General features: G+C 39.8%; 1 protein-coding gene across 13 annotated transcripts in view; it reads left to right on the top strand.

Moving 5' to 3' along the window:
• ablim1b (actin binding LIM protein 1b) overlaps nucleotides 1-19,954 on the top strand; it is a 428,496-nt gene that overhangs the window by 373,403 nt on the left and 35,139 nt on the right. For 4 of the 13 annotated variants that reach the window (XM_073027813.1, XM_073027812.1, XM_073027816.1 and 1 more), the window contains 4 exons: nucleotides 981-998; nucleotides 5,273-5,377; nucleotides 8,339-8,386; nucleotides 16,717-16,854. In XM_073027813.1, coding sequence (XP_072883914.1) covers nucleotides 981-998; nucleotides 5,273-5,377; nucleotides 8,339-8,386; nucleotides 16,717-16,854 — 309 coding nt within the window. The remainder of the gene's footprint in view (nucleotides 1-980; nucleotides 999-5,272; nucleotides 5,378-8,338; nucleotides 8,387-16,716; nucleotides 16,855-19,954) is intronic. The other 9 variants (XM_073027825.1, XM_073027814.1, XM_073027819.1 and 6 more) reach the window with 7 other exon arrangements.

Below are 19,954 nucleotides of genomic sequence, written 5' to 3'. Positions count from 1 at the left end.
CTGTGAGATGTATTTTCTTTCTTTTTAGTATCATAAAACCATAACAATTCTATCAGGTAAAATATTAATGTACAGGGCAATTTTAATTATCTTTGCTTATTTATGACTTAAAATAGAAGCCACCCATGGGAAATATAGCCATCACCTGAAAGAGATTTAATTTCACTTCTGACCTACAAAATAAGTCTTTCTTTTTTTGATCAAATATATTTAATTTGTTGTGCTTTCCCAACATTTTTTTTTGCTTTAGTGCATGTCATCCTGACCAAATTGGTTATAGTAAAAGAATTTGAAGCTTCAGACTGGAAAGACCGTACAAGAATGAATGAATTTGCTTCTTACACGGGAAACTAAAATTCTGGAAGGAATAGTCAAGTTGCTGCAGCATTGTAAATTGTCCAGCGATTGGATTGGGTGAAAGTGCTGGTTGCTGGGCAGTGTGTCTGGAAGGGTCTGTTCTGCACTGTGTGTCAATAGATCAATGAAATAAAACAGGATGTTCAATTATAGAGTTAATGGCGAGATATATATATAGATCCAATAAGAAGTAATGTTGATCTTACTACTATTACTAGGTACAAATGTATTTCACATGCAATATATAAATAGACATCCCCTGAAGGGATGTTTTGATTGCCTGATATTTGACTCTACTCATGAAACCAGTAACAAGGCATCGATTTCAGCTCCCAGAGCCCATTATAAGTTTTGAGCTTTAATGATTGTATTAGACATTCCAAATCAGGATGCTGTCCACAGTTACCCAATCTGCAAGTAAAGCTAGTTTAATTTTGTTCTCAGTATCAAAAGTTGAATTAATGGTGTTATAGGTAAGAAAAGAATAAATATTTCTCCATTCTTTTGCCCTCATTCCAGAGAATGTGCTTGAGAAATAGAATGAGCTACACTTTGATTTCCTAAATGCAGTGATCTGGCATTTTCCAATCTTGTTTATTTGCATTTCAATTTTTATTTTGCAGCTTTCCCATTTTACATAGGTATGTCATGTTCACGGTTTTAAGCTCAATTTGTGACACAAGCATACACAGAAAATATAACAAATGTGTTGTGTGATAACTTTGCATGGCATGGATGCTGCTGTCTCTTCAAAGACAAGCATACTAACAAAATTATTATGCACTGTGTGTTGGCTTGAAGGTGTAACTTCCACATATTGGAGTGTTCTCCTAATCAATTTTGAACAAAGAAGGGAGCATGAATTTTACTAGAGTGCCACAGAAATGCAGGAGTGATTTGAGATGCTGCTTATTTGTGCAGTTAATTCATTTGCTGCTGAAAACCTCATTCTTGCTAGCCAGCAGTAATGGAACACCTCATTTTAAAATTCACATTCTTGCTTTCAGCCTCCCACTCTCACCCCTCTCTCCTGCCTCTTCCCCCAATCCTACAACTTCCATAGTCCTCCAGTTCTGATCCTTTGTGCAACTTGGAATGTCGTTGCTTTGCCAGTTCCTGCATTCCTTTTGCAGTATCCTCCCTATAATCTCTGCTTTTTTAACCTGAATTTCCTCCTCTAAAATCCTTGACCATACTCGGGGTCATTGTCCTCAATATCCCCTTGACTCAGTTGGAGTTTTACTCACTCACACTCATGTGATGCACCTTGGGTGTTTGGGTATGTGGGAAGCACTATACTTGAATATTAAGTTCTTCTCCATGCCTTCTTTGGCGCATCAGGCGGTAACCTTGCCTTTTTTAGTGTCTGTCTGTTTTATGAGGCCAAGTTGCTAGCTTGAAGCTCACCCCAGCACCAGTGCAAAGTGTGCAAGCAGCTGGGTGAATTTGAACCCAGGACCTCCTATTCTGGAGACTGGGTGTGGATACCACTGCACCACCAGCAGAGACAGCTTGAATATTAGAGAAATTTTTTTAATTCCATACCAACTTGGACAAGTGACAAAGCTGCAGTCCTAGCTTTGCCTCTGTCAAGTACCAGGAGTATTCTGAAGGGTATCGCAAAGGACCAGGAAGACCATCTTTCCTCATTGAGCTCATGTACCTGTGGGCAGGCAGGGACTGTGCTTGCAGGAGCAAAATTCTGCAACATCTGAGCCATTGTCACTAAAGGTGGTATAATATTGTGCCTAAAATATGGAACCTGCAGTAATTATTCAGCTTTCAATGACTTTTAAAGCAAACATCTCAAATGATCTTTCAGTTGGTGTCAATTGGATAATTGATGTTATTTTGTTAAGTAATGATATTGATCAACTATATGATTTAGGAACTGTCAATTTTGTTTCTTTTATTATCAATTATGTTGTGTATTATCAGGATTGTGAAACAAGTGTAGATTTCGTTAACAAAATGTTTTAAAAATGGCAGATGTTGGAAATCTGTAACTAAAACATAAAATCTTAGAAATTCTCAGGTTAGACATCAAGACTAGCAAAGGTCCTTCCATATAACCATATAACAATTACAGCACGGAAACAGGCAATCTCGGCCCTTCTAGTCCATGCTGAATGCTTACTTTCACTTAGTCCCACCGACCTGTACTCAGCCCATAACACTCCATTCCTTTCCTGTCCATATACCTATCCTATTTTACTTTAAATGACAATATCGAAACTGCTTCTACCACTTCTACTGGAAGCTCGTTACACACAGCTACCAATCTCTGAGTAAAGAAATTCCCCCTTGTGTTACCTCTAAACTTTTGCCCCCTAACTCTCAACTCATGTCCTCTTGTTTGAATCTCCCCTACTCGCAATGGAAAAAGCCTATCCACATCAACTCTATCTGTCCCCCTCATAATTTTAAATACCTCTATCAAGTCCCCCCTCAACCTTCTACGCTCCAAAGAACAAAGACCCTTGTTCAACCTTTCTCTGTAACTTAGGTGCTGAAACCCAGGTAACATTCTAGTAAATCTTCTCTGTACTCTCTCTAATTTGTTGACATCTTTCCTATAATTTGGTGACCAGAACTGTACACAATACTCCAAATTCGGCCTTACCAATGCCTTGTACAATTTTAACATTACATCCCAACTCCTATACTCAATGCTCTGATTTATAAAGGCCAGCATACCAAAAGCTTTCTTCACCCCCCTATCCACATGAGATTCCACCTTCAGGGAACTATGCACCATTATTCCTAGATCACTCTGTTCTACTGCATTCCTCAATGCCCTATCATTTACCATGTATGTCCTATTTGGATTATTCCTACCAAAATGTAGTACCTCACACTTATCAGCATTAAACTCCATCTGCCATCATTCAGCCCACTCTTCTAACTGGCCTAAATCTCTCTGCAAGCTTTGAAAACCTACTTCATTATCCACAATGCCACCTATCTTAGTATCATCTGCATACATACTAATCCAATTTACCATCCCATCATCCAGATCATTAATGTATATGGTAAACAACATTGGACCCAGTACAGATCCCTGAGGCACACCACTAGTCACCGGCCTCCAACATGACAAACAGTTATCCACCACTACTCTCTGGCATCTCCCATCCAGCCACTGTTGAATCCATTTTACTACTTCAATATTAGCACCTAATGATTGAACCTTCCTAACTAACCTTCCATGCGGAACTTTGTCAAAGGCCTTACTGAAGTCCATATAGGCAACATCCACTGCTTTACCCTTGTCAACTTTCCTAGTAACCTCTTCAAAAATTTCGATAAGATTTGTCAAACATGACCTTTCATGCACAAATCCATGTTGACTGTTCCTAATCAGATCCTGACTATCCAGATAATTACATATACCATCTCTAAGAATGCTTTCCATTAATTTACCCACCACTGACGTCAAACTTACAGGTGGATAATTGCTAGGTTTACTCTTAGAACCCTTTTTAAACAATGGAACAACATGAGCAATACGCCAATCCTCCGGCACCATCCCCGTTTCTAATGAGATTTGAAATATTTCTGTCAGAGCCCCTGCTATTTCTACACTAACTTCCCTCAAGGTCCTAGGGAATATCCTGTCAGGACCCAGAGATTTATCCACTTTTATATTCCTTAAAAGCGCCAGTACTTCCTCCTCTTTAATTGTCATAGTTTCCATAACTTCCCTACTTCTTTTCCTTACCTTACACAATTCAATATCCTTCTCCTTAGTGAATACCGAAGAAAAGAAATTGTTCAAAATCTCCCCCATCTCTTTTGGCTCCACACATAGCTGTCCACTCTGATTCTCTAAGGGACCAATTTTATCCCTCACTATCCTTTTGCTATTAATATAATTGTGGAAACCCTTTGGATTTATTTTCACCTTACTTGCCAAAGCAACCTCGTATCTTCTTTTAGCTTTTCTAATTTCTTTCTTACGATTCTTTTTATATACTTTATATTACTCTAGCACCTCATTTACTCCATGCTGTCTATATTTATTGTAGATCTCTCTCTTTTTCTAAACCAAGTTTCCGATATCCCTTGAGAATCATGGCTCTCTCAAACTTTTAACCTTTCCTTTCAACCTAACAGGAACATAAAGATTCTGTACCCTCAAAATTTCACCTTTAAATGACCCCTATTTCTCTATTACATCCTTCCCATAAAACAAATTGTCCCAATCCACCCAAGGTGATTGCCCTGTTTCTCTGGATGTTGCCTGTCCGGCTGTGTGTTTACTGCATTTACTGTTCATTGCAAATTTCTTTCAAAGGTCCTGTAATGTTTCCTGTGCAATGAGCAGTAGCTGTTGATTTTCTTGAGGTTTATACAGAACAACTAAATAAGACCTTTCACAAAAGTAACATTTTGATGTTCATGAAAGGATTGAGGCAGGGGTTCCCAACCTTTTTTATGCCATGGGCCCCTGTTGTTAAGCGAGGAGTCCATGGACCCCAGGTTGGGAATGCCTGGATTAAAGTACGTGCAGTTTACTGTTTGCAGTAAGTGACTTTAATGTGGGATGGAAACCATCACTCACTATCTTTTGTTTCCTTTGCTTTCTTAAATTACGTTTACAACTAAACTAAAAGTTATTGTTTTGTAAAATTAATCTAAGATTGTTCAGGTGTGTTAAAATATTTGTACTTGAGAGTCAAATAGATAGTTTGCTTTTCATTTGAAGCAAAATTTAATATTATTTGGTCAAAGTATTTTTTCATTATCTTAGTATGAATGAGTTCTTTAAGTGAACCCAATTTCATGTAAGTTGCAACACTGTAAAGTAATTTTTGAATTGATTTTGCTTTTATGTTATTACTGATCCATTTTTGTTGTATTAAATTTTAAGAAGCTGTGCCATTCTCATTAATTTTTACTCTTCTTATTGGAGGCACTGAGCCATCCAGTGGTCGGAGCTCCCCTCTCCCTATGCGGCCAGACAGCAGGCCTCTAACACCATCTTATGTTCAGACCCCTAAACATTTCCATCTTCCAGGTAGGAGTTCAATCACAATGGTCAGTGTTGTAGTCTAGGCTGTAGCTATGTCTCTATTTATATGTCCTGTCTACATTTCTCCTCACAGATTCTTTGGAGTAGTTTTTCAGTCTATGAGTTCACCTTGCTTAAAGTTATCTGATCACTTACGAAGCAGTCCTACACAGTGATTGCTAATACAGACATCTTTAGAATGTGTGGTTTGCTCGAGTGTTTTTGAATTGCTCATAAATCCCAAAAGTGCTTCGACATCGATCAGAATTCACACCCATTCAGTTTGATCAGGGACTCCTTCAGCGGACGAGGGGGAGAAACACGGGGTAGAAATTTGTTGTTGGCCACCGGTAAGAATGCAACAAGAACAATATGGTTGTTCTGTGCAATGGGCTTTGCTTCCAAAATTTGATTTTATTCATCACTAAAGAGAAATTTCAGAAGCAGGATATGCTGTCACATTGTCATTTATCACTACAATGAAGGAAGAACTTCTCCCCAGCAGACTCTTTTAAATGGAAATACGATTAATTGCTATATATATTGTGCGGGAAATAATTGTTAGTTCTGAAGAATATTCAGCAATAAACATTAAAAGTCAAACTAGACTTCTTATCCATCCTCTGTCTTTGCTTTGAAGATGACAAATACAATCTCTGTACTGCAGACAGAGCCACTAAGGCATGAGGATAACTCAAGCTTAGTATTAAATTTCTTTGGTAGTTTATTGATGCTGTAATGAACTACTAAATTGAACAAATTTAAATCCATCTAAACTACTCTTAACTTTGATATTGTGAAGGACCAGTTTTTCTGTTGGTCTCAGGAGAATGACGTTTGGCCCTGATGCTTCTAATGGACTTTAGCGGGATGACATCAAAACCTGTGCACAGCAAAGCTGAAAAGTGAATTAAAATAATCAAATGGAAAAATGATAACAATGGTGTACTGTTCCATAAGTATTTGTTTTAATGTTCCCAGTACAGCCCACTTGTACCTCAACTTTAGAAACTGCAACTCAAAAACTGAGAAACAAAATTTAAATTGATAAGCTTCCTACATGTAAATATGCACTGAACTGGTTAACCAGCAGGATGAAGGCACAATAAAGAATCTTGTGGCATCATTTCAGATCTCTGCCAGAACACAGCATTGTCCGTGTTTCATGTTTATATGCTTTATCAGCAACAGCAAGCCTTTGATCTTTCATGACTCAGTGCTCTGCTTCAGGCATTTTATTATTGATGTACATTACTCATGATCAGGTCCCGGAGTCTTACTGAGATGAATAATCCACAATCATTGGTTTACCTGCATCAGTTCTTGGGCTGGAACATTTACAACCAACCTATTATCTACTTAAGCACTGCTTCCACTCAGTCATTTTCTTTGCTTACTCTAAATTATAAATGCTATTATTTTATTTTATTGAGATAAAGTGCAGATTAGGCCTTTCCCGCCCTTTGAGCCACGCTACCCAGCAACCCCCAATTTAACCCTTGCCTAATCACATAATAATTTACAATGATTAAGGAACCTGCCAACCAGTACGTTTTTCATTATGGAAGGAAACAGGAGCACCCAGAGAAAAACTACATGGTCACAGGGAGAACGTACCAACTTCTTACAGACCGGGTCAGGGACTTAACCTGGGTCGCAGGTACTGTGAAGCATTGTACTAACCACCAAGCTATCATACCCCACGGTATCAAGATATCAAATTATTAATGAACTAGGTGATAGGCTAATTTGAACCAGGCTTCAAATAAATCTCCTCCTCACTCAACTCTTTGTTGTATCAATTTTGTCCTCGTCCAATGGCAGTCGAGTAACATTACTGACCTTACACAATGATAGATCTGTCTGGCTGCATACAGGTTTAATACTATTCGCACTGTGGCTAATAGAGTATACCTTGTACTACTCTGTGTCTCTCTATTATCTTACTCCATCTGACTTGTAACATACGAAGCATTCATTGCATTTTAAATTATAATTTTTCCTATTTAATAAATATCTGAATTTCTTAATATATTTTCATTACTTTTCTGATAGGAACCTATGAGCTTATGTTAAACTTGGGTTAGTCAAAGGAAGAAATAACATAGAAATGGAACCTTTAGCCCACCAACCATTAAACATTCATTTTTAATGCCACTCATTCTGCCCACGTTCCTATCAGTTCTCCTCTCTCTTCACTCGCCCACACAGCAAGTGCAATTTATAGTGCCCAATCACGCTACTAACCCACACATATTTGGGAAGTTTGAAATTCCCGCCACTGTCTGTAAGGAGTTTATATATCCTTCCCATGACCACATAGGTTTCCTCCCACAGTCCAAAGACATACTGGTTTGTAGGTTAATCGGTCATTGTAAATTGTCCCATGATTAGACTCAGATTAAATCGGGGGGACATTGGGTGGCATGGCTTGAAGGGTCGGAAGGCCTATTGCATGCTATAAATAATGCCACTGCTCCTAGAGGATCTCCATGTGGTCACAGTGAGTACCATCAAATTCCAGAGGCTGGGATTCAGCTGTGAGGTGAAAGCTTTACCTGCTGGATCACTGTGCTGCAGCCAGTGGGAACAGGACAGTTCGCAACCAAATTGACTTCTATCCGAAGAATAGTAATCCTCAGTTATCAGCCCGATTAATGTACTTAAATAAGAAAAGGTCAGAAGCAGAAACTGTGTGGAGCATTGTTGCCATTGTCCTTGCTCAGAAGTATTTATATTTTGCACTTTTTCTTTCCACATTGGTTGATGTTTTTCTGTGTGGTTGGTGAAGGTTACTTTTGCTGTTTCTATGATGCACTCTGACATGACACATTGATATTTGCCTTCTGTGTTTAACATCCTGTATTAAATCAATGTGTATTTTCAAATTTATTTGTAATTCAAATTGGAAAGAATCTTCATTGTCTTGTGTAATAATCAGTAAACTGTTCAACTTTCTTTCCACAGATCAAGGAACTAATATATACAGAAAGCCTCCTATCTACAAGCAATATGGTATAGTTCCTTACTACTTTGTATTTACCTTCTGATTCTTTGGTATATTGTATATTATAGTGCCAAATTCTCTTTTTTTTTGCTTTCTATAACAGCTTGTTATATCTGTCAAGATATTAGGACCAATATAAAGATCTTGTAAAATAGATGCTACATAAGGTCATATTTAAGGCAGTTTCCTCAAAGGTCAAAATACATTTATTATCAAAGTATGTATAAATTACACAACCTTCAGATTCGTCTGCTTACAGGTAGCCACAAAACTAGAAACCTGAAAGAACCCAATTTTTTTTTTAAAAAAGGACTAACATCCAATGCACAGAGAGAGGAAAAAAACAAATCATACGAATAGTAAAGCATCGAGATTCAGAACCAAATTGAACCCATAAACCCAAAGCCCGGAGCAGCCAGAGTAGGCCCATAGCCTCAGACTTAGTTTGTCACACAGTGGGGCATTCCCTTGTGAAACCCAGAGCAGCCTCAGAGCCCCAGCCGTGGCACAGACCAGATCAGAGTAAAATGCCACGCAACACAACTTGCTCAACCCTCAACTCTGGTCTTTTGAGTACCAGATGAAATTCCAGAATTTAGAATGTGAAGATTACCACCCCATTTTACTGAAGTTTAGCACTCTGGCCCACATCTACCTTGTGTGCTTACGCTCACTCATCAGGCTGAGAGTGGAGCAGCTTTTTAAGCACTCTCTTCTGTCAAGATCCGCAAATAACATGGAAGTCAGCACCATGTTGTTCTGGAGAGAGTGATTTTGTGAATGAGAACTGAAAGCTGCTTCTACTCTATTTGCTGTGAACATTTTTCAATTTATACATTTGCTCCATTGAGTGCAATTGCAAATTCAGCACAGTCAGAGCCTAATGAGAGAGGGTCTGTATTTCAAACCCAAACTCACACTGAACAGGATTGAAACTGATAAAATTCATTTCCTCCATCAAGGACGGCTGAGTGACTGTCCTTGACATGAATTCGTACCTTCGTTCATGGATATAAATTTAGTTTATCTTAACTGACAGCAACACTTATTGTCCAAATGGCCATTTTGTGAAAAATTACTTTTTCAAGTATGAATAGAATTTTTCATAATATATAGTTTACAGCAATTTAAAGAATACTTTTGAAATGTTACCAAATCTATTTCCTTGTTTCTTTATTATTTATGACAGTTTTTCATTCTAATTCATCTCTCCATTAATATGTTCCTTGTTTTCCTATTAACAATACTCATACTAATCTCTAAGTACTGTTTGCTTGTGAATTTCCTTAACTGCAAGTCTTTCTAAATGTCTAAATAATTTAAAATGCTTCCACTAAACCCCTTGGCAGAAAATTCTGATTATTGGAATGTTTAAGTAACATAAATATTTCATACTTAACCATCTTTTAAACTTATAATTGAAGAAAAGCATAATTTAACCTTTGTATTTAATTTCAGTTTTAAACTATTTACAGTAAATCAAGACGCTTCATGAATCCCACAATTCATTGCTCTCAGAGGGAAGGGTAGATTAGGTAATCAGTCTCACAGCATTCTAGTAGTGTCACTGACCTGTTCTGTAACTTCCCAATGGAATCGCGATTGATGAATTTACCAAATTATGGGTGGCAGGGTGAAGATTCATCTCTACCAAAGGCGCTCCTTCCCTCCACTTCCTGCAGGTCACCCTTGGGCAAGGTGTCATGGGAAACCATGGGAACAGGTGGTGGATGGTCATCTGAACAGCTGGTGTTTATCACAAGACCTGGTTATGCAACCACTGACACCAGGCAGACAATCTCTGAAGAGTATTGATACTAGCTGGGGTCACCCACCTTGAAAAGACACTGCCCAGAAGAAGGTAATGGCAAACCATTTATGTGGAAAAATTTGCCAAGAACAATGATGGTCATGGAAAGACCAGGATCACCTTCATCATGCGACACATGATAATAATGATCAAATTATTGGAAAAAAGTCTTCGATTCCCTTTCTCAATCTATGCTTCTCAGTTGTCTTGTGGAAAGAAAAGAGGTACCTCTATTAACAGTCCCAAACTTTTGAAGCAAAGAAATTTTAAATTTGTTCCGTTAATGAGCCCTTAAATTGCAACTACAGTTATTGTTTCAAGCTGTGCTCTGAACCAGATTCATGGCTTGATTTCTACCATACGTAAAATTAATCCAGCATCAACTAGAGTTTAGATTTTATGATGCAATCAATGGAAATAATCAGTTTTAATGGATTTAATCTTTACATTATCAAAACAAAATGTACCACTTGCCTGCATTAGTGCCCCTCCTCTGAGATTTCTGAGGAAGTTAAATGGCAATTGAAGTGGTCAATTCTGATCACTCAGAGTTTCCACCCTGTATGTAAAATTCTGTAACTCTGGCTGATTTTGGGTTGTTCCATGTTTGTTCCATATGTACACAAAGTCTAATCACTATGCTCTGTGATACTGCTCTTGTGTGATTGCCACTTGAGAGGCTGGGTATTAAAGACACTTCATCATCATACCAGCAGCAGGCCAAAGAAAAAGAGGTGGGCCATGAGAGGGCACTGGTGATCTATTAGCTAAGCATGAGAAACTTGCTATCCTGGCAAATCCTCTAGTTTTGGACATTCTAATTCTTGGAAGAAGATAGTGATGTCTACTCCGTCCATGCCTCTCATAATCTTATAAACTTTTATCAGATCTCTCCTCAACTTTCAATACTCCAGAGAAAAGAACATAAGTCTGTTCAATTGCTTTTATTAGCCAATCCCTCTAATCCAGGCAGCAAACCGGTAAAACTCTTCATCACCCTCTTCAAAGCCTCGACATCCTTTCTATAATGGGACAACCAGAATTTAATGCAATTCTCCATATGTGGCCTAACTATAGTTAGCTATAATAAAACTTCCTCAATGCCTTGACTAATAAAGGCAAGCATGCCATACGTCATCTCTACCCACCCGGTGTGGTCACTTTCCAGGAACTATTGGACTTGGGCAGTACGATCCTTGTAGACATTAAACTATATCTATTCTTCCCCCTCTGAAAGACTATTGATAAAACTCATCACCTTGACCAGGCATTTGATCATCTGCCCTTGTATTTCCTGATATTGTTCAGTATCTTTCATCAAGAGCTGGAGCATGGAATCAGGCCAATCAGCCCACAAGTACATTCAGGCAATCAAGCTCCCAATTTGGCTCTCTCCACATTCTGACCAAATTTTCGACTCTCCAAGATTCCACCACTCACCTATTACAGTGACCAATCAATCTACCAGCCGCGTGTCTTTGGGATGTGGGAGGAAAGCAAAGGGCCCAGGGAAACCCACACTGTCACAAGGACATGGGAGGCATCAGGGGGCCCAGGGAAACCCACACTGTCACAGGGATGTGGGAGGCATCAGAGGGCCCAGGGAAACCCACACTGTCACAAGGACATGGGAGGCATCAGAGGGCCCAGGGAAACCCACACTGTCACAGGGACATGGGAGGCATCAGGGGGCCCAGGGAAACCCACACTGTCACAGGGACATGGGAGGAAAGCAAAGGGCCCAGGGAAACCCACACTGTCACAAGGATGTGGGCGGCATCAGGGGGCCCAGGGAAACCCACACTGTCACAGGGATGTGGGAGGCATCAGGGGGCCCAGGGAAACCCACACTCTCACAGGGATGTGGGAGGCATCAGAGGGCCCAGGGAAACCCACACTGTCACAGGGACAAGGGAGGCATCAGAGGGCCCAGGGAAACCCACACTGTCACAGGGATGTGGGAGGCATCAGGGGGCCCAGGGAAACCCACACTGTTACAGGGACATGGGAGGCATCAGGGGGCCCAGGGAAACCCACACTGTCACAAGGACATGGGAGGCATCAGAGGGCCCAGGGAAACCCACACTGTCACAGGGATGTGGGAGGCATCAGGGGGCCCAGGGAAACCCACACTGTCACAGGGATGTGGGAGGCATCAGAGGGCCCAGGGAAACCCACACTGTCACAGGGATGTGGGAGGCATCAGGGGGCCCAGGGAAACCCACACTGTCACAGGGATGTGGGAGGCATCAGGGGGCCCAGGGAAACCCACACTGTCACAGGGATGTGGGAGGCATCAGAGGGCCCAGGGAAACCCACACTGTCACAGGGACAAGGGAGGCATCAGAGGGCCCAGGGAAACCCACACTGTCACAGGGATGTGGGAGGCATCAGAGGGCCCAGGGAAACCCACACTGTCACAGGGATGTGGGAGGCATCAGAGGGCCCAGGGAAACCCACACTGTCACAGGGATGTGGGAGGCATCAGGGGGCCCAGGGAAACCCACACTGTCACAGGGATGTGGGAGGCATCAGAGGGCCCAGGGAAACCCACACTGTCACAGGGACAAGGGAGGCATCAGAGGGCCCAGGGAAACCCACACTGTCACAGGGATGTGGGAGGCATCAGAGGGCCCAGGGAAACCCACACTGTCACCGGGACATGGGAGGCATCAGGGGGCCCAGGGAAACCCACACTGTCACAGGGACAAGGGAGGCATCAGAGGGCCCAGGGAAACCCACACTGTCACAGGGATGTGGGAGGTATCAGGGGGCCCAGGGAAACCCACACTGTCACAGGGATGTGGGAGGCATCAGAGGGCCCAGGGAAACCCACACTGTCACCGGGACATGGGAGGTGTGCAAACTCCACACAGAGAGCAGTAGAGTTTGGGATTGAACCTGGGACACTGGAGATGTGAGGCAGCTGTTCTTTGCCATTGTATGACCAAATCTCAGCATTTGTTTGTTTATGCTGAGGGGATGTCATACTATATTAAGGACACTGTAGTTATTGATACTAACTTCGCTGATCTAGCAAAAAAGCCTGCACATTAGTTTAAAATATCCAGGCAACAAGCTACCATCTGCAGCACAGATGGAGAAATTTAACAGGAAACTAAAGTGTAAGTTTACCATGCACCAGAGTTATTGCCGTTGGGGATTGGGTCATAAGTAATAAAACCAGAGAATTAGGATACTCAACATACGTGATTTCATTGGGGGGGGGGGGGGTGCGGAGTTGCGGCAATAGTTGAAGAATCTAAAGCCAAATTGCCACAAAAATACCTTCATTACGAGGGCAAATAAGCTGATGAAGATGGTACTGAGCAAGATGTTCATCTTTAACAAGATCCAAGAGAGGGACAGTTTAATCCCAAAGTGAATTTCAGAGCCTCTTGTAATGCACATTCTTGGTGCTCTTAGGTCAGAGTTTTTATGCTGATGAGTGATTTGTCAATTTACACCAGGTTTGGGCATTCTGGGGTTGTAGGAGCAGTGGATTTGGGCTCAGAAGGTGAAGGGGCTTCTCCTTCCTTGGCATAGGTGAACATAAGTAACTTTTCTAGGGAACAGTGGTTAAGAGGGATAGTTGAAATGGACTGGAACACAGGGAATTTACCATCAGACTGTATCACAGTGTTGGAGTTTGTTTATCAATCAATATGTAGGTTGATCAAATAATATGACAGAGCAGAATATGTTGTGCAGGGTAGATTTTGGAGAGCAACATAAGGAAACCTTTTTCAGAGATGATCTCCTGCCTTTTTGTTTGCTTGATGTCAGCTTATTGACCCTACACCTCCGCTGAGGAACCTTTCTGAAATAAAGTGAGATTGTGAAAGGATCAAAGCTGTAATATTCATGTTTCCAATCTGAAGCCCATGTCTATTCCGAGATTTCACTTTGATGAGAAGTTATTTTTAACTTGTCAACATCTTAATTGCATTTGTGCTAACAGTTCCTATGCCAACTAAAACTGTAAAAATTAATGACCATTCTAAATGAAATCAAGGCGTAGAGCATGCTAAAGAAAATGAACATTGAGTATTGCAGACAACTTTTAAGAATTACTTCGAATATATAAGGCAGACTTTCATATCTTATAGATCTTACATCACAAAGTCTTATAAACTTTGCATAAATATGTCAATCATTTACATTGTGGCTTGTCTTCAGAACTAACCAATAATAAAAATACCTTGATGGTATTTAATTCTGATGTTTTCTGATCTTTCAGAAGTCAAGAAAGAGGCAAAAAAACTTGTTGCTTCACAGCTGCTATGTTAAGAGTTGATGAAGCAAAGGAAATTTGAACAGACAATGATAGAAGGTCGGCTAAGCAAAGAGAGGGAGAGAGAGAGAGAGAGAAAGGAACAAAGATGGTACCTTGTATAGAACAGCTATTTTTATACTACAGAGATGAGGAAAATTCCATTCAAGTTTGTAGATAAGATTTAACCAATGCAAAAGCACTTATTCAAATAATGCCAAAATTAAATGCCAAAATCAAAAATATATTCAAATAAATCCAAAGGGTTTCTACAGTCATATTGATAGCAAAAGGATAGCAAGGGATAAAATTGGTCCCTTAGAGAATCAGAGTGGACAGCTATGTGTGGAGCCCAAAGAGATGGGGGAGATTTTGAACTATTTCTTCATCGGTATTCAGTAAGGAGAAGGATATTGAATTGTGTAAGGTAAGGGAGACAAGTAGGGTAGTTATGAAAACTATGATGATTAAAGAAGAGGAAGAACTAGAGCTTTTAAAGAATATAAAAGTGGATGTCTCCAGGTCCTGACAGGATATTCCCTAGGACCTTGAGGGAAGTTAGTGTAGAAATAGCAGGGGCTCTGACAGAAATATTTCAAATGTCATTAGAAATGTCATTAGAGGATTAGCGTATTGCTCATGTGGTTCCTTTCTTTAAAAAAAGGTTCTAAGAGTAAACCTAGCAATGATCCGCCTGTAAGTTTGACATCAGTGGTGGGTAAATTAATGGAAAGCATTCTTAAAGATGATATATATAATTATCTGAATAGACAGGGTCTGATTTGGAGCAGTCAACATGGATTTGTGTGTGGAAGGTCATGTTTGACAAATCTTATTGAATTTTTTGAAGAGGTTACTAGGAAAGTTGACAAGGGTAAAGCAGTGGATGTTGACTATATGGACTTCAGTAAGGCCTTTGACAAGGTTCCACACAGAATGTTCAATCTTTAGGTGCTAATATTGAAGTAGTAAAATGGATTCAACAGTGGCTGGATGGGAAATGCCAGAGAGTAGTGGTGGATAACTGTTTTTCATATTGGAGGCCGGTGACTAGTGCTGTGCCTCAGGGATCTGTACTGGGTCCAATGTTGTTTGTATACATTAATGATCTGGATGATGGGATGGTAAATTGGATTAGTAAGTATGCAGATGATACTAAAATAGGTGGTGTTGTGGATAATGAAGTAGGTTTTCAAAGCTTGCAGAGAGATTTAGGCCAGTTAGAAGAGTGGGCTGAAAGATGGCAGATGGAGTTTAATGCTGATAAGTGTGAGGTGCTACATTTTGGCTGGACTAATCAAAATAGGACATACATGGTAAATGGTAGGGCACTGAGGAATGCAGTAGAACAGAGTGATCTAAGAATAACAGTGCATAGTTCCCTGAACTCCTCTGTGGATAGAGTGGTGAAGAAAGCTTTTGGTATGCTGGCCTTTATAAATCAGAGCATTGAGTGTAGGAGTTGGGATGTAATGTTAAAATTGTACAAGGCATTGGTGAGGCTGAATTTGGAGTATTGTGTACAGTTCTGGTCACCAAATTATAGGAAAGATGTCAACAAATTAGAGAGAGTACAGAGGAGATTTACTAGAATGTTACCAGGGTTTCAGCACCTAAGTTACAGAGAAAGGTTGAACAAGTTAGGTCTTTATTCTTTGAAGCATAGAAGGTTGAGGGGGGACTTGATAGAGGTATTTAAAATTATGAGGGGGATAGATAGAGTTGATGTGGATAGGCTTTTTCCATTGCGACTAGGGGAGATTTAAACAAGAGGACATGAGTTGAAAGTTAGGGGGAAAAAGTTTAGGGTAACACGAGGGGGAACTTCTTTACTCAAAGAGTGATAGCTGTGTGGAACGAGCTTCTAGTAGTTATATATGTGGTTATATATGGTTATATAATGCAGAACAAAGAAGCTTCAAGAGATTTCCAGAATTATACTTTGTATAACCACTGAAGACATATCAAACTGCTCTATACATACTATTACCACTAGCAAGCATACTAGGGAATTACTTGTATTTCAGTCATTATATAAAATACCAGCAGATATTTGAGTAAACAGTTGGGTCCAATAATGGTGATTTGATTGGAAACAGAATGTGTTACCTCTATGCCAAAACACTATGATGTTGTTTACAATGATGACACTCTTTAGCAAAGGGTGCTGAAGGCACACAGAAGTTAAAGGGAACCCCCCCAGTCTATTGCAAAGACAGTAACCTGTGCTGAGTTCCCACTGATTGCCACTCTAGATGCAGCTGCAATGGCAGCACAACTCAAGACAGGCGTGGAGATCATCAAGTCATCCAAGTTCCCCGCCGCCCAGGCTCCAGATCCTGATCAGACTTCCGAGGTGGAGACTGACTACTGGCCAGGTCCAGGTACCATAGGTATGATAAGAGCCTGACACATAGGCCTTGCAGTTCATTAATTACTTTTAAAATTCTTTCTGCCTTCTCAAGTTAAAAGGGAATAATGTAAATGCTTTCAGGTGAAATTTAACAAAACTAAAATCTTAAAGCACATTTCAAAATCTCTCTTTTTATCTGGGTATTAGTTCTTTAAAAATAACTTTTCTAAATGAAACAAAACATAAATTCACAGCAAACAGGTTTTTCTGTTTTGATTATCATTTGCATTAATACATCTTCATATGTCATATCATTCAGGGAAAAGGTGAAGACTACTGTGCAGTACCATTTAAATTCTTAATTGGCTCCTTTTATTGGAAGTTTATTTTATAAATGTTTATGGACCTTGCTGTTTTGTATTTATTACCCATCTCAGAATCAGTCTCAGATTTAATATTACCAACATGTTGTGAAGTTTCAGGTTTTTGTGGCTGCTGTACATTGCAGTACATAATAATAGAAAAAACTTTAATTACGGTAAGTAGATACACATTAAATAGTTAAATTAAATAATTAGTGCAGAAATAGAAATAAAAAGTGGTGAATTCATGTTCATTAGTTCAACGTCCATTCAGAAATCGGATGGCAGAGGGGACAAAACTGTTCCTGAATCATTGAGAGTGTGCTTTCTGGCTCCTGTATCTCCTTCCTGATGGTAGCAATAAAAATAAGTCATGTCCTGGGTGATGGGGGTCCTTAATGATGGACACCACCTTTTTGAGGCATTGCTCCTTGAAGATGTCCTGGATACTATGGAGGCTAAGTGCCCATGATGGAGCTGACGTAAGTTTACAACTCTCTGCAGCTTACTTCCATCCTGTGCAGCAGCCCAACCTTCCCATCCCCCTCCCACTCCCATACCAGATGGTGGTTAGAATGCTGTACACAGTACCTCTGTAGAAATTTGCGGGTGACATACCAAATTACTCCTGAGTTGACTGATGCTTCAGTCAGCAGTTAAGTACCAACCTCAGTGTTGTGGGCTTAGGTCACATAAAGACCAGATTTATATGAGGGAAGCATACAACCAGCTTACTTCCCTAAAAATGTATTGTAGAATCAGATGGATTTTCCCGGTGTTGACGGCTAATTAGTGCTAATACTAGTTTTAGCGGCTACTGGAACAAGCCAACACCACTTAGAATCCAGGCAGTATGTTCTGTAGAATCCAATAATAGTAGTGTTCAAAGTTGAAAAAGTTAATTCGATCCTGTAATAGAAACTAACAAAACAGTCTTGAAACGATAAAACTAATGAAACTTAAACTAATGAAATTAAGTGAAGTTAAACACAAATAGTTAAACGAAATTAAACGCTCAACAAAAAGATATCATCCCGACCCATTCCCTAGTTCTAAACTAGCCAGACTGACTCTAAAAAGCATGAACACGTAATTAAAATTATTCACTTCTGCCACGCCCCCCATCCACATGACTATCTACCGTAATAAACATGTTCAAGTGCGTAACACAGAATACAATGCAGATAGAAAACAGATGCTTGGCTCCTGCACTAATGTTTATTTTTTGGGGGGGTTTATCACATAATTGGAGCTGTCTCTAAGGTGAGATTCAGATTTCTGATGCAGTGCATCCTGCCAAGTCACAAGGGGCACTTGGTTCTATGCAGAAAGGCAATACGTGCCATCGAGCCAAGGCGCCTTTAATTCCATCTCCGTCAGACCTTGTTTTCATTCCACTGATGTTCCTTCGCTTTTTTTTCAAACTGAGTGAATATATTTTCAGCTCCATTAAGGAAAACTGTCACCAGCACGATGTCCTAAAATTAGAAACATCTCTAATTTCTCATTACTTTGTCATCCGAGCTCTTAAAGTATTTAAATGGTCTGCACTGTGGATTGATTGATAGGGTTTTAATATTGGAACTTGAATCAATTAATCTCTTTGAAATGAGTCTTTTGAATAATGCACTATAAATATTTTAGTTCCAAAGGTCATCATCACTCTGGTTGACTGATTTCATCCATTACCATCAAAGAGAGTTTGGTACCCATATTATGACCTAATAGAACTTTTCATGTGTAACTGCTTTGTACTTTTCATTTTTGTTATGGAGTGGTTTTTATTCTATCAAAGCCCTGATTTCCTTCATAACAAACAACAGCAGCATCTGCAATTCACTTAACGTGGTTGGACGTGGCAACTGGTAAAGTTTATATAAACCATGTTTGCTCTTGGCTTGGGTTCTTTGCTGGGTCTTCAGTACAAAAGATTTTGATCTTTTAGCTCAAATTATTTTTTGAAGTGGAATGAAGATGGAAGAAAGACATTTTTTTTTACCATTAGAACGTCTCACTAACCTCTGTGACTATTTTGTTTATTTTTTTCCATCTTATTAACAAATGACTTTCTGAATGGCCACCCAGTGTTGCTGCTCACTGCTGTTCACGCAACTGAGATTACTGTCTGTCACGAATGCAACCACACATTCATGTCGAGCACATGCTAAAAGGTAGTCATCACGAGCAGTATGAGCAATCCTCTAACTGCATGTACAACTAAATAAGATGCCGAAGTAATTATCATTGGAACTTACAAATCTTAATGAATTTTACATTTTAAAGTCCTGAAGAAAATAAGTTTACAGGTACATTTGTTTGAGTTAAAGTATTTTGCTATATTAAAAAGTATACCTTCCTATTATTAATGAATCATACCTTCATATGCCTACATCTCATTTATATTGCCAACTGACCATTAAATAGGCCATAATTCAGCCCTGCTCTTTTCTCAGGACAGAATATTTGTCCAACTTTCATGGAGTTATGGGTGGGATGAGCATATCTCCTGGCTATTGGTTTTTGCCATAAGATATTTAAAAACTCTACTGTCAACCCTAAAACCAATTTTTCTTTCTACTTTAATTCCTGTGTGATCAGGAGAAAGATACTCCTATTCCTTCAGTTACTAGTATATTACTGAAGTCCCCTCCTTAGTTTTCAAAACCAGCTTCCTTCCAATCTTCCTTGCATCTTAAGACCATAAGATGTAGGAGCAGAAGTAGACCCATCGAGTCTGTTCCACCATTCAATCATGACTACCGGTAATCCAATTCTTCC

This window comes from Hemitrygon akajei, chromosome 23 (assembly GCF_048418815.1).
Source record: "Hemitrygon akajei chromosome 23, sHemAka1.3, whole genome shotgun sequence".
NCBI lineage: Eukaryota > Metazoa > Chordata > Chondrichthyes > Myliobatiformes > Dasyatidae > Hemitrygon > Hemitrygon akajei.
The sequence above is the reverse complement of the archived record's forward strand: the minus strand, read 5'-3'. Positions and strand labels throughout refer to the sequence as shown.